Below are 14,802 nucleotides of genomic sequence, written 5' to 3'. Positions count from 1 at the left end.
TGCCATCTTGGGAGGCATGAAGATCCCCTGTACTTGGCTGGGGGCGGAGATAGTGCCCATTTTCAAAAAGGGTTCCCCTCTGCTCCCAGCCAACTACAGGCCGATCAGTCTCATAGATGTTCCCCAAAAACTCTTCTCCCGTATTCTCCTGGACCATCTCATGGATTGGATGGAGGCTAATGAAATCTTGAGCCCACTACAAGCTGGCTTCAGGAAAAACACGTCCACCATGGATCAGATCTTCCGCCTCGTCCTCCTATACTGGAAAACGGTGAGGATAGAGGGGGGGAGACTGTACATGGTGTTCATGGACCTGAGGTCAGCCTTTGATATGGTCCCACGCAAGAAACTTTGGGAGGTCCTACAAAAGCTTGGCGTTCCCACACATATACTGCATGCCAAAATTAGGCTCCATGATAACAACTACGCACAGGTTAGGTGTGGGAGGGATGGAGCGTTGTCCTCTAGGTTTCCTGTCTGCAGAGGGGTGAGGCAGGGTTGCGTTTTGGCGCCGACCCTGTTTTGCCTCTTTGTTAACAATATTATATCCCACCTGGACAACGTTAGAGATAATGACGCCCCCCTTTTGGCAGGCAGGAGGGTGTCAGCTATTATGTATGCTGACGACACCCTCCTGCTTTCCAAATCTCCGATGGGGATACAAAGGATCCTAGATGGATTTGGTCTCTTCTGTATACAGCATGGTCTAGAGATCAATGCCGAAAAGACCAAGTTCATGATCTTTAATCCATCCCCAAAGACTAGACCAAATCCCACCCTGGGTGAAGCCAGTCTGGAAAGGGTTACAACTTTTCAATACCTGGGGGTCACACTGCAAGAGAATCTTTCCTGGGACCCCCAAATATTAAAATCTCGGTTGTAGTTGTGCCAACTTTCAGGTGCCATTCTAAAGGTTGTGAACACTTCCACCTTTAAACCTATAAGTCCGGCACTAGAGCTTTACAAAACTCAAGCCAAGGCAGCTGAATCCTATGGCAGCGAGCTTTGGGGGTATAGAGCGGGGCGTGAACTGGCTAATGTGGAAAACAACTTCTTAAGACGCCTTTTGGCACTCCCTCGTGGCACACCTCTGCTCACCCTAAGATTAGATGTGGGATTACCTTCCATTGCCATAGAACTGGAGTCAAAACCATTAAGATTCTGGCACAGGCTATGGACCACCAGCGACGTCGCTCATTACAGGCGTGATCTCACCCATGTAATGAGCTTGAATAAGCGTGATAGAATCCCATGGTTGGCCTTTGTTAAAAAGGAATTGTATTGGTTGAAACTGCAGGAGTTATGGGAGGACCTAGAGCAGGGATGTCGAACCATTTCCCGCAAAAATTTGGTGCAAATCCATAAGGAATCTAGTTTGGCTCTTCTCCTGTCCGCTACTACCAATGGCACCCTGACTGACCGTTTTTTGGAATTTAAGAATTCGTATGAATTTGAAGATTTTATGGACATAATATTCCCCATCCTAGCGGAAAACTGTTTATACAGTGGAGGTTAGGCACTTTGCCCATAAAAACCTTCACCTGTAAATGGCTTAAGGGGGGGGGGCTAGATCCTGTCCTGGATGTAACATGTATGATGAGGGGGAAATTCATCTCTTTTTCTTCTGCCCTGCCTACAATAGACCTAGAAAATACTGGCTGGCGCCCTTATGCAGGAATCTGGGATCTAGGTCTTACCTGTTTGTATATAGAATTTTAAAGACAAGCACTTTGCCCCATATTGTATTTGCAGTGGCTAAGTTCATTATGGCTATGTGGCAGATAAGGAAAAAACTGCTACTCGCCTAAATGTAGAAAATTTGAATGTTTCCCCCAATCAGAACTATCCCTTTTAAACTTTGAACTATTTCTTTTAATATTATGCAACTGATTTTCCAATCCATTCTTACCCTTGGTACATTTTTAAAACTTCGTTATTACTGTATTTAAAAATGTAATGTACTTTTTCTATGTGGCTGTATAAATGCATTTTGTATGAATCTTTTATGGTCTTAAGGACCGAAATAAAGAAATTTTGGATTGGATTGGATTGGATAAAATATGGACTGTCCCATTCGAAGATGGGATGTGGCACACTGTAGATGAAAAGGTAGCATGAAAGCAACCTAGTAGCATTGTGTAGGGAAGTGCTGGATCAAACTAAAAAAAAGATTGTAAGAAGTGAAAGGTGCCCTACAAAAGGAGTGAATGCAAAATTAAAGGACTAGGGGGCAGATGTATCAAGGCAATTTTTAGTCCCAAACGCTGCTATTCGCAAAGAAGCAGCAAAATGGTATGTATTAGGGAAATAGCATCACAAAATTAGGAATCGATTCCTTAATTTTGTGTAAGCATTTAAGGAATCACAAATTGTGTTTTCTTAAATGCTATGCAACAGGCATTTAATTTTTGCGAATTCTCCTTAAGAAATCGCAAATTACCACCAACTTTAAGATGGTGGTAATTTGCGATTTCTTTCACAAATGCACTGTTTGGCATTCATGAAGGTGCCATATGGCCACATACATGCGCTTTAGGCATGTATGTGCGCCATATGCGCACACATGTTCATTTCAGGGGTGCATCAGGGTGTCCTTATGACACCCTTGCACCCTTGAAATTATTCTCAATTTGCGATTCTCAAATTGCGAATCACAAATTGAGAATAACTTCCCATTCATTCCTATGGGTCTCCTGGCCCATAGAAATGAATGGGAAATTATTCCTTAATTGCGATTCGCAATTTGCTAATCGCAATTAAGGAATTTTAAGAAATTGCAAAACAATTGCACATTTCTACATACATCCTATTTGAAAATCTCAAGTAGCGATTGCTTAAAAAAACGCTATTTTAGATTTGCAAATCAGGGTGTTGATACGTCTGCCCCTAGATCATTAGCCCTGGCACTGAATGGCACCCTTTTTCAGATAAATGTGCACATGTGATCAGTCAAAATGCTTTCACTCACAAGGCAATAGAACCTATGTCTGAAATGGGCTGACACACTGTCTCGTAATGTATGTTGCCATGGGCGGAAGGATAATGTAACTGACATCTAAAGAGACCAGTGGCCAACGAGGGCTGACAAGATCTTGACCTATAGCAAAAGCTGGGCAGTGAAACCGAAAAAGTACTTTAGCACACACACAGCTGAACACTATGCATAAAAGTATAAATGTGTGCCACAATACAGCTGTCATAACAATTTACAACTAATCCTATGAGAATCTAGCAATGCAAAAACATCTACTCCTTTGGGCTGTTAGAGGGAGTAACCAACAACAAACCCATTAACTACTACAGTGATCTATAACAGTTTTTCCCAGACTGTGGGTCCCAACCTGATTGTTGGTGGATTGCGAAATTCCAAACAATAAGTAAAAGTGCCTTTAAATTCTCTATTTATCTTGTCACATTTGCTGTATTTCAAAGACAAATGTCGAACTTGGGGCTATGCCATCTGACAAATTCCTGATTATTTTTTTAACATTTGGTTTGGCGTTTACAAACTCCACTCACTTTGCTGAGGAAGAAGAGGCAGAAAAGTAAAGTGAATTATGTGACAATGTTACTAGGGTACATGGAGTGGGAAAGGACAGGCTGTAGTATGTCTTTTTTTGTAACACAGATCAAAATGGAAATACCTGTAGATGAATTGTACATGTTCAGTAGTTAGGAAAGCAAAAAGGAAGCACATTTTTTGTAATTCTGAGGTGTGATGGAAAAGATTTTAATAGGATTAAAACAAATCAAGACACTACTTGGTGATGCACAATAAACACACAGGCCTACTGCCTTCAACCTACCTATAATAATGAACAGGTCAGACCTATGGCGTCTGCCATCCTTTTTTGCCAATGAACCAATCAGGGCTATAACCTTCATTGTTGGCATGTCCTCCTAACCAACTTAGGCTTACTGTATTGAGCACATGTTTCCCAAGCAGGCTACTATGCGGTATAGTCAGAAAATTACAGCTGTGTAAAAAATTACACTTGACAAAACAATGTATAATTTCTCTTACGAAGGCCTATGGAGGATTCTCCCAGTTCAAATATTCAATCAGAGGGGTTAGCTAGCCAACACCAAGCCTTTGCTCAATGTGATCCATGAGCTTCCAGATAACAAAATATCTCTCTTCAGGCTTCAACACAATGTGTAGTAGTCTTCTCTCAAATGTCTACAAGTTTTAATATATGCTTTTTACAATGACTAAGCCATGCCTATTGCCTTTTTAACAACCTTTAATAATTAGACCTATGTTATTAGCCATGGCTTTTCATCTCTACCAACTCAGACCTACTGTATTGAGAATAAGCTTTCCCAAAGTAAAAATGTTACTCTTTTTCAAACATTTGCCTGGCAAAAGCCTATAGAGAAACAGATGATCACATTAGTTTAGGATAGCTGTGGCATCAAGCCAACTCTAAAAATATTGCAACAGGGTTTGTATCCTGCCTAATTGTAAAGTAAGCAGTGCTTGCTTTGAAGATATAGTTCAAAGAATAGTACAGAGAAATTAGAAACTGGAGGCAGATCTAATTTTTGGAGCCAAAATTTAATCTACTCTTACCTGCCTATCCCTACAATAATCTAATAGAGATAGCAAATAATTAGCTGAACGCTCTCCTGTTGATTTTCAACTCTGTGGTGGCTAATATTTCTGTCCACTGACTGCATTGCAACTTTCCCTTTCCCTTTGGCAGTGCTTGTGTACAGCACTGCAACGGGGAACAGGTAGAGTTAAATGGCATTGCACGTATAGTGAGATAGGGGTGTGTTTGATTCTGCGTCCACTACACCACTTGGCATGCCCCCAAGCACAGTTTTTATGTGGGGCCCTGATGACTGCAGACAAGCCAAATTCTGCCCCTGCTGTGCACTTTGTGCACATGCATATGTTGTTTGCAAACTTGTGCAGGACCACAATTAGACGTTTTATTGGTCTGAACTACCAAAGATCGGAAAAAAGTGTAAAATTCTAGACCTCTGAATTCTCTGCATCCTCAGTCGGCGGGTATGCTCTTAGACATCCAAGGTAATGTATTTTATTTGAACAGTGTTCGATGCTGCACACTGCATGTCCCATTAAACTCTAAATATGTCACTGCTTCAAGTTCAAGTTCAGAGATTTGTATAGCGCACTACTCACCCAGAGAGTCTCAAGGCGCTTGAGGGAGGGGTGTGCTTTATTTATCGAATATCCAAGTTTTTAGTTGCTTTCTGAAGGCGAGGTGGTTTTGTGTAAGGCGGAGGTGGGTGGGGAGAGAATTCCAGGTTTTGGCCGCTAGGTAGGAGAAGGATCTTCCCCCCATGGTGGATTTATGGATGCGCGGAATGGCGGCGAGGGCTTGATTGGACGATCGTAGTTGGCGGGAGGGGGTGTAGAAGGACAGTCGCGTGTTGAGGCATTCGGGTCCTTGGTCGTAGAGGGTTTTGTGTGCGTGGGTGAGGAGGCGGAACGTTAATCTCTTGTTGACGGGGAGCCAATGATGGTCTTTCAGGTGGCCGGAAATGTGAGCTTGCCGAGGGATGTCCAATATGAGTCTGGCTGAGGCGTTTTGGATGCGTTGGAGCTTCTTCTGTAGTTTGACTGTTGTTCCGGCGTAAAGGGTGTTTCCGTAGTCCAGTCGGCTGGTGACCAGTGCATGGGTGACCGTCTTTCTTGTTTCGGTGGGGATCCAACTGAAGATTTTTTTGAGCATGCGGAGGATGTTGAAGCAAGATGATGAGACGGCGTTGGCTTGTCTGGTCATCGAGAGGGAGGAGTCCAGGACGAAGCCCAGGTTACGTGCGTGATCAGTAGGTTTGGGTGCGGTTCCCAGGGCCGGTGGCCACCAGGAGTCGTCCCAGGCAGAGGGGGATGAGCCTAAGATGAGGACTTCCGTTTTGTCGGAGTTTAGTTTAAGACGGCTGTTCTTCATCCACTCGGCTACTTCTTTTATTCCTTGTAAGTTGGTTTTGGCGATGTATGGGTCTTTGGTGAGGGAGAGGATCAGCTGGGTGTCGTCAGCATAGGAGATGATGTTGAGGTTGTGTTGGCGAGCGATGGATGCGAGGGGACTCATGTATACGTTGAAGAGGGTGGGACTGAGTGATGATCCTTGTGGTATGCCGCAGATGACCTCAGTGGCCTCTGATTTAAAAGAGGGGAGGCGGACTCTTTGGGTTCTTCCAGTGAGGAACGAGATGATCCAGTCCAATGCTTTCCCTTGTATTCCGATTTTGCTGAGGCGTTGAATGAGGGTGTTATGACAGACTGTGTCGAAGGCTACGGAGAGGTCGAGTAGGATGAGGGCGGCTGTTTCTCCGTTGTCCAGTAGAGTTCGAATGTCGTCTGTTGCTGCGATGAGGGCGGTTTCGGTGCTGTGTTTGGCTCGAAAGTCGGACTGTGACGGGTCGAGGGATTTGTTGGATTTGAGGAAGGCAGCGAGTTGACTGTTGACGGCTTTCTCAATGACTTTGGCAAGGAATGGGAAAGAGCGAGATGGGGCGGTAGTTCTTAAGTTCAGTGGGGTCTGCTGTGGGTTTCTTCAGAAGGGCGCTGAGTTCGGCATGTTTCCAGCTTTCTGGGAAGGTAGTGGAGTTGAAGGAACAGTTGATGACATCGCGGAGATGGGGTGCGATGATGGAGTCTGCTTTGTTGAAAATGTGGTGAGGACATGGGTCGGTTGGTGATCCTGAGTGGATGGAGTTCATCAGGCGGATGGTGTCTTCAGTGGTTATTGGGTTTCAGGCGAAAAGGATGTTAGAGTGCGGTATTGGTTCAGAGGTGGGTGGAGTGGGCTGGTCTTCGGACTGGTTTTCAAAGCTGTTATGTATGTCGGCGATTTTGTTGTGGAAGAATGAGGATAGAGAGTCGCAGAGGTCTTGGGAGGGAGTGATGTCATTGGTGCCGGTGGTGGGGTTGGTAAATTCTTTGACAATGTTGAATAGTTCCTTGCTGTTTTGGGCATTGTTGTCGAGTCAATCCTTGAGTGCTGATTTCTTGGTGGATCGGATCAGTTGGTGGTGTTTGCGGGTGGCGTTCTTGAAGGTGGCCAGGTTGTCAGTGGTAGGGTTTTTTCTCCAGGCTTTCTCGAGAGTGCGGTAGAGCTTCTTGGATTTCTTAAGGTCATCGTTGAACCATGGGGCTTTTTTGTTATTTTGCTTGAATGGATGGTTCTTCAAGGGTGCTAGTTCGTCGGCGCTGGCTCAACACTGTACACAGTGGCACTCCACTCATGCACACTGTGGCCCATTATGGTGACTTAAATGACTACCAGTAACATTTTCCTTACTATACCAACTGGAATATAATGAGACAGAGCTAGAACAATTTATATGATGGGTTCATTACACTAAGAGACTACCACAGGACGGAGCTACACTTATCTAAACATCACTAGATGGATCTTTATTCATTCTTCATGATTATTCTTTGCTCATAATGGCTATTCGCATTGGAGATTGAGGGTTATCTCTCCACCTCCTCACAGTAGTCTTTTCCCACTCCAGGCACAATATTACAGCTGTGGATTGGTAAAAAGAAAACCTCCAAGCCAACCTGGAATTAATAAAAAAAAAACCCTGACATGTGTTTCACTCTAGGTAGAGCTCATCAGAGAAGCACAGCTTTGTCCAGACACAAGAGAGCACACAGGATAAGTCAAGACAATACCCTTTCAGGCTTACAGTCCCGAATAAATTATGTGAGACGGGAAGCAAGGAACTCTGCGTAGTTCCCAAGTTTAGGTGGGGAAAAGCTCCTTTATACGGAGCACCCTACAACACCAGTGACACCCAGAATATGCTTAGATCAAATGTCTGTTTTTCTAGAAGAGTATTAAGCATAGTGCCATTCATGTTGAGATAAAAAAGGGGCAAATCCTTTTGTATTTTTTACAGCAAAGTGTTTAAGCATAGGTTAGCACAGTGCCATCCAAGCCAAGCTGAAAATGTATAAAAGCCTTTTACCACTCTATGCACAGTACTACAGCTTTGGTTTGGCGATAATGTATTCAGTACTCCAAGCCTGGAAGATGATTGTCTTGACTTATACTGGGTACTACCTCATGTCTGGACAAAGCTGAATGGCTCTGATGAGCTCTAACTAGAGCTCAACATGTGCCAGGGGTTACTTTATTCATTTCATATTGGCTTGGATGTTATTTTAGCAATCCAAAGCTGTAGTATTGTTCCTGGAGGTTTTGACATTGTTCAGCTTGAGTGGATAGTACTGTGCTAAACTTTTGCTTCAAATTCTGCTATAAAAACAGATATGTGAGGTGAGCAGATTCAGAGTGGCACTGTTGTTGTCGGATGCTTCTTATAAAGGAGGTGCTCTCTGCCTAATCTTGGGAACTAACCAGTATTCGTTGCTTTCCGTTTTGCATAATTTGATTGGCACTCTAAGTCCAAAAGAGTATTATCTTGACAGAGATCGATAGATAGATAGATAGATAGATAGATAGATAGATAGATAGATAGATAGATAGATAGATAGATAGATAGATAGATAGATAGATAGATAGAAAGGCATGGAACAAGGCATAGAAAATCTATACTTATTTTTCGATAATTTGGATTTTACATTTTGTCCACGATATTTGCATGCCTCGATATTCTAGATTTTATATTCAAGGTGCAAACCTCCTGTAATGGTGCTCCTCAGATCCCAAAATATATGCAACTAATTATATCTGCTATGGTTTTTTTACTATCCTCTGGACATATCCCCAGTATTTGACACAGTTTCCCATCCTATTCTCATCCATAATCTACACAATATCAGAATCCAAGGACATGCATTCCAATGGATCTGCTCCTTCATGGCTGGAAGGAACCAGCCAGTAATCCTAGCACCATACACCTTGCACTCCTGCGACCTCATCTGTGGAGACCCGCAAGGATGTCCCCGAGCCTGACCTTCTTCAACGCATACCCAATACATCTAGCTAGCATTATCCACTCTCATAATATCAATGTCCTCTCCTAAGTTGGCGACATGCAACTCATTCTCTCTCTCTTACATGCAAAATGCCCAGCACCCAGAACAAGTTAAATGCCTGCTAACTAAAATCGCCCGTGCATGAGACCAAGGGCTAGATGTAGGTAGAATAGATTTACCGATTTTTAATTACCGAATTTTACCGATTCGGTAATTAAAAACCGGTAAATCTAAGGGGTGGGTATGTAGGTATTCCAGATGTGCTGGAATACCGAATCGGAAGAATTCGGTATTTACCGATTCGGTAAATACCGAATCGGTAATGCCCATTCATTCCTATGGGCTTTGAAGCCCATAGGAATGAATGGGCATTACCGATTCGGTATTTGACACCCTCTGGCACCCCAAAAATAGGCATGTGCGCAATGTGGCACACAGACATGCCCTAAGGGCATGTCTGTCTGTCACATGGCTAGGTGTGCATGCACACATGTGCATGCACACCTGAATTCGGTATTTTAACACCCAATTGGATTGGGTGGTAAAATACCGAATTTGTAGGGCCTTTGGGACTCAGAAGAGTCCCACCTACATCTGGGAATTACCGAATCGGTAAAAACTTACTCCGCTTCCGTAAGGCTCTGAAGACCCTGCTTTTTACTAAGCGTGACCAATAGTCGGCTGAGGCCTCAAGTCAAGGTGACACTCCCTCTTTCTTCTACAGTCTATCCCTGGTGCCGGGAAACCCATTGTGGGTAGCTGTGCGCGATACAAGCTTAAATAAATAAATAAAATACCGATTCGGTATTTTACAGATTCTGTAAATTTACCGATTCGGTAAATTCACAGAATCTGTAAAATCTGGCCCCCTACATCTCAAGATGCCAAAACCGGTCGGAAACGGCCGAATTCGGCCGTTTCCGTTTCCGACCGGTATTTGCCACCTACATCGGGCCCCAAGTGTCTGAATCTGACCACCAACAACACTGAAATTATGATCTCCAGACAGAACACTTCACCGCGGCGTCCTTAACTGATGGCTAGTAGAGTGGGTACTGACACCCACCACCCACGCCAAGAACCTCAGGGTTGTTATCGACAGCAAACTCAGCGTGACTGCCCAAGTGGATCCCTTCACCAACTCATGCATCCATGCCCTGAAGATGCTGAGGAATATTTTCAAATGGCTCACAATAAGCACCAGCGAAAGCCGTCATGTGTGCCCTCGTCAAAAACAAGCTGCATTACCGGAACACCCTATATTCCAGGATCAACAAAAAACTCTGCAGAAGCCTACAGACTATTGAGAACTCAGTAGCCAGAATCACTGTCAACCTCCCAAGCCACATTCACATCACACTACACTTAAAGGAGCTTCACTGGCTCACCATACACAAACAAGCACAATTCAAACTCCTCACCCATACTTTCAATTCATTTGCACAGCATACCTCAACAATTGCATCTGCTTTCACAAACCTGACAGACACCTATGCTCATCTGGGCTCCTACTTACACACATCTCATGCATACTAAATCCAGACCCGGTGGGCAATCCTTCTTCTGCATCGCTCCTAATGGGTGAGATGGCCTGCTGCTACACATAACATCCTCTTCCTCACTTCTGGAATTCCTCTGGTAGCTGAAGTACTGTTTTTTTTTTAGTAGCTCCACTTGGCCCTAAGCTTGACTAAACTCACAACCGCTTGGTGCCAGGATACCCTCCCGACTGATAGTGCGCTCTACAAATCTGTATAATATAACATCACATAACATACAATAGCATAGCATTCAAAGGCCACCTCCCACTTCCTCTAAATCCCCAAACTGCTAATAGCATACATGTTTTCACATGCATCCCAATAGCAGCCATCAAAGCGCTTAGCACTTTTACGTGTTTTTTCTGAGACAGACTCCCTGGCAGTAAAGCAATAAAACAGCGATTACATTGTTTTCCCAATAGAAAGGGTTTTGCCTCTCTTCATCTCCTACCACGTCATAGAGCTGTCCCTACGAGGCTATGGGTCCAGAACTATAGTTACATATGCAGAGGTGAAAGTAGCATCTTCTTCTAAGAGTTTGGGCACTTTTGTGTGCACATACACGTGTCTGGGAGGTGCAAAGATGTAGTCTCAAATGAATGACAATTAAATTACTCAATAAAAATTACTCCGTTGTTGAATGTCACATTAATTTCCATTATTTTTTGTGTTTTGTTTACAGATTAAAACATCGGTCATCTGGGCGACTCCAAATGTTTCCTTTGCGATCCCTCTTTGGGTGATCATTTTGGCGATATTGCTTGGACTGCTGGTCCTGGCCATTTTGATTTTAGGAATGTGGAAAGTAAGTCTGCATATGGTTTTCTCTGTTCTCCTTAAACATTTCAGAAATCTGCTGCCAGAAAGTGAAAAGCAAAACTCGGGGGTAGGGAGCGATAAGCACTGCAGCTTGAGACCTTTTGGTAGCTTGGGAATAGCCAATGATATTTCTCTTTTGTTTGTTTTGGAATCATTATCTTTATGTTGTTGCTGACACAGGAAGACCGCTTGTTTTAAAAGTCATGTTGTAAACTCAAGTTCTGATTACAAATGAGCGTGCTGTTTGGCTCGAGTGCTAGGAAGCTGCATCCTCTTTGCATAGTGTTTGTTCCGAAAGGTTTCCACAGAACTGGCACAGTCGAAATAATTCTGGTCTTCCATTTGCCTGGTTTATAATGAGGAAATAATGCGAACAGTTAATAGGGAGCCAGCTGTAGCAAATGCTGCCATTGCTCCAAAGCAACTAATTGTTTTACAAACTTTTTTAAATTGCGACATATGCCTTTTTTCAAATATTGTGCATACTATTCTTTAATCTGATATGATCTGTTCATAGCTGAACCAATAAGGTATCTCCTTTTCTGCAAGTTGCTGAGATTATCAGGACAATACATCGGCATTTATTGAGACTTCAATCAATCAGGGAATTTTAAGCGTGCTACTCACCCCTGAGGGTCTGAAGGCGCTAAGGGAGGGGGGTAGCAGCTCCAGTCAGTCGAAGAGCCAGGTCTTGAGGGACTTCCTGAATATGTGCTGGGAGGGGGCGCGTCTGATGTCGATCGGGAGCTCTTTCCATGGCTTGGCCGTGATGTAGGAGAAAGTTCTTGCTCTTCAGATGCACTGGGGTTCAGTGAGGGTGAGGTTAGCAGATCAGAGTTTTGCAGCGTGAATCTTTCTGGATTCACTATGGTGTGCATTATTCCGCGGTCTAGTGGTTGGTTCCGGAATCGTAGTCTTTTCTTTCTTTCTTTTTTTTCGTAGCCCAGGTGGGCGTTGACGTCCCACCTTTTGGTGTACTTCCTGTGACGTAGGCAAGCTTCCTGCGGAAGCTCCCACCTTTGGGCGCCATCTTCAGATTCTTTTTTTGGCCGTTGGGTCTGGCTCGTTCCCCAGGGGGCTCCAGAGTTTTGGAGGAAAGAAGACGCAGAAAAGACTAATTTTGCACGGAAAAGATTGAGAAGACGACGAGGAAAAAGACCATCGAGCCGGGACGACGAAGAAGGAGAACTTCGACGTCCAACAGAGAATGCGCACACAGGGGACCCCCTGAGCGCAAGAAATGGACAAGACACCTTTTAAATTTTGCCGTTGCTGCCACCACAAATACGCGCAGAAGGACCAGCACCCGGTTTGTAACCTCTGCCTACCGGTCGACCATGAGAGCAAGGACTGCAATGCCTGCTCCGCCTTCACACCGAAGACTCTCCGGGATGGAGAGCGACAGAGAAGAGCCAACTGCAACATGCAAGGCAAGGGACAACCGCCGTCCCTTCGGGACCTGAGACTCTCGAGCGACGAGAAGACTTCTAAAGAGGTAGGAGAGTCGACAACCCCTAAAGCCCCGACAGACCCTCGAAAGTCAGAGTCAGATTCTCGAAAAACAGAGTCTAAGTCCTCGAAGGGAGCACTGGCGCCGAAAGTCTCCACGGCCGCAGCTGCATCCAAGGATAAACAGCCCAGTGGATCCTTCGAAAAGGACTCCCAGGCGGCGAAGACAGGGGAAAAGGGATCGATCGACTTCGAAAGAGAAGGAACCGAAGGTCGCTTCGGCGTTGACAAAGGACCCGAAGGCCATTTCGACGTCGACGTATACGACGAAGATATCAGCCGAACCGCTCGACGCCAAACAGGCCGCCGAACTGGAGAGAAAGAAAAGACGGCTCGAGGCCGAAATGGATAACATCCTGCAAAGAAAGGAGGAGTTCAACGAAAAGTTGAAGAGATTCGCGATTCTGTCAAAGCCAAAGATGGTGATCATTGAAAAAGAAGAGGAGGAGGACTTCGACGCCAAAGGGCCGCCGAAAAGTCCAGAGACCCAAGAACATCCAGAGGAAGAAGCCTTCTACTACGAGGAGGAGGGCGAAGACAATCAGTGGACGACCCGCGGCTCGGCATCCTCGGGAACACAGGACCTGGAGTTGCAGGACCTCGACACCGAAAGCCAGAAGAGGCCGTGGATACGTATCCTTCGAGGCCATCGCCGCCAGATGACATTGGGGGCTACAATATGGTCATCAAGAATGCAGCAACGGCCTTTGGAGTCAAGCTAGATGAGGAAAAACCAAAAGCAGACTTCCTCTTGGAGACCCTGCTCCCCACACAAACTAGGAGCCAGTACCTCCCCATGCTTGAGAGTGTCATGACCCAGGGGAAAGAGGCGTTCAAGGAACCGGCAACATGCCGGTCCGTCACGCCTAGGACAGAGAAGAAATATGAACACTCCTCTAAGGATCCTCCTTACATCCAAGGATCAGTTACAGCGGACTCCATTATTGCCGTGACCGCCAGGAAAAGGGCAAACGTGCCACCAACATCAGGACTACCACCAGACAAGGAGAGTAGGAGGATGGACCTAACTGGGAGAAAGATAGAAAGAAATGCTGCACTGCACTGCCGCATGGCAAACTCAAAAGCCCTGCTGAACAGGCACCAGTACCAAATTCTGGACGAGATCGGACAATTGATGAAGCACCTCCCAGACGAGTACCAAAAAAGAGCTTCACACCTTGTAGAGGAGGGGAAAAATGTGGCAAATTCTTGCCTCAAAACAGCCTTGGATGGAGCTAACACGTTCAGCAGACTGATGATGTTGGGAATCATGGAAAGAAGGCAGGCCTGGCTCAGGATCTCAGGCTTCAAACCAGAGGTACAGCACAACATTCTAAGCATCCCGTTCAATGGGGAGACACTGTTTGGGGCGCCAGTGGATGAAAAGCCCACCCAGCTCAAAAAAGAAAATGAAACTGCAAGGTCCATGGGGGCCTTACAATTCAAGGGGATGAAAAGGGGTACCCCGTCACAGAGACCAAACGGAAGAGGGGGAAACCAGCCAGGTACGTCACACAAGACATTCCAACAGTCCCACCAGGGCGACAGCCAAATACAACAGGGGCATCAAAAACAAACCTGGCACTACCAGCAAAGAGGCAAGTCCTTTCACGGGAGGGCGAACGGACGTGGACAAAATAAAAGAGGGGGTCAACAACCCACCTCAAAGTGACTCCATCACGCAATACGTGCCCACCCATGCAACTCCTCCCATGGTGGAGCACATCAACACCAACAGAGGGTTGCACGTACCAAGCATCAACGAACATGTAACACCAGTAGGAGGCAGGCTAAGTCATTTCTTCCGGGAATGGAAGAAGATAACCACAGACAAATGGATACTCAACATCAAACAGTACGGATACTGCATAGAACTAGAAAAGACACCGGCAAACAGGAAACCAAAAAAGAGGGCGCAGTCAGGGAAGGAGCTAGAGCTTCTTCAAAAGGAAGGGAAGGAACTCTTCCAAAATGAGGCCATCGCCATACGGAGAAAGGAGCAAG

General features: G+C 45.2%; 1 protein-coding gene across 1 annotated transcript in view; it reads left to right on the top strand.

The window, feature by feature from the left end:
• The window catches only part of ITGA8 (integrin subunit alpha 8), a 721,129-nt gene that overhangs the window by 692,813 nt on the left and 13,514 nt on the right, over positions 1 to 14,802 (top strand). Inside the window, exon 29 of the mRNA XM_086941818.1 lies at positions 11,153 to 11,275. Coding sequence (XP_086797944.1) covers positions 11,153 to 11,275 — 123 coding nt within the window. The remainder of the gene's footprint in view (positions 1 to 11,152; positions 11,276 to 14,802) is intronic.

Source organism: Lissotriton vulgaris, chromosome 10 (assembly GCF_964263255.1).
Source record: "Lissotriton vulgaris chromosome 10, aLisVul1.2, whole genome shotgun sequence".
In the NCBI taxonomy this organism is placed as follows: domain Eukaryota; kingdom Metazoa; phylum Chordata; class Amphibia; order Caudata; family Salamandridae; genus Lissotriton; species Lissotriton vulgaris.
This window is presented reverse-complemented; position numbering and strand designations above follow the sequence as displayed.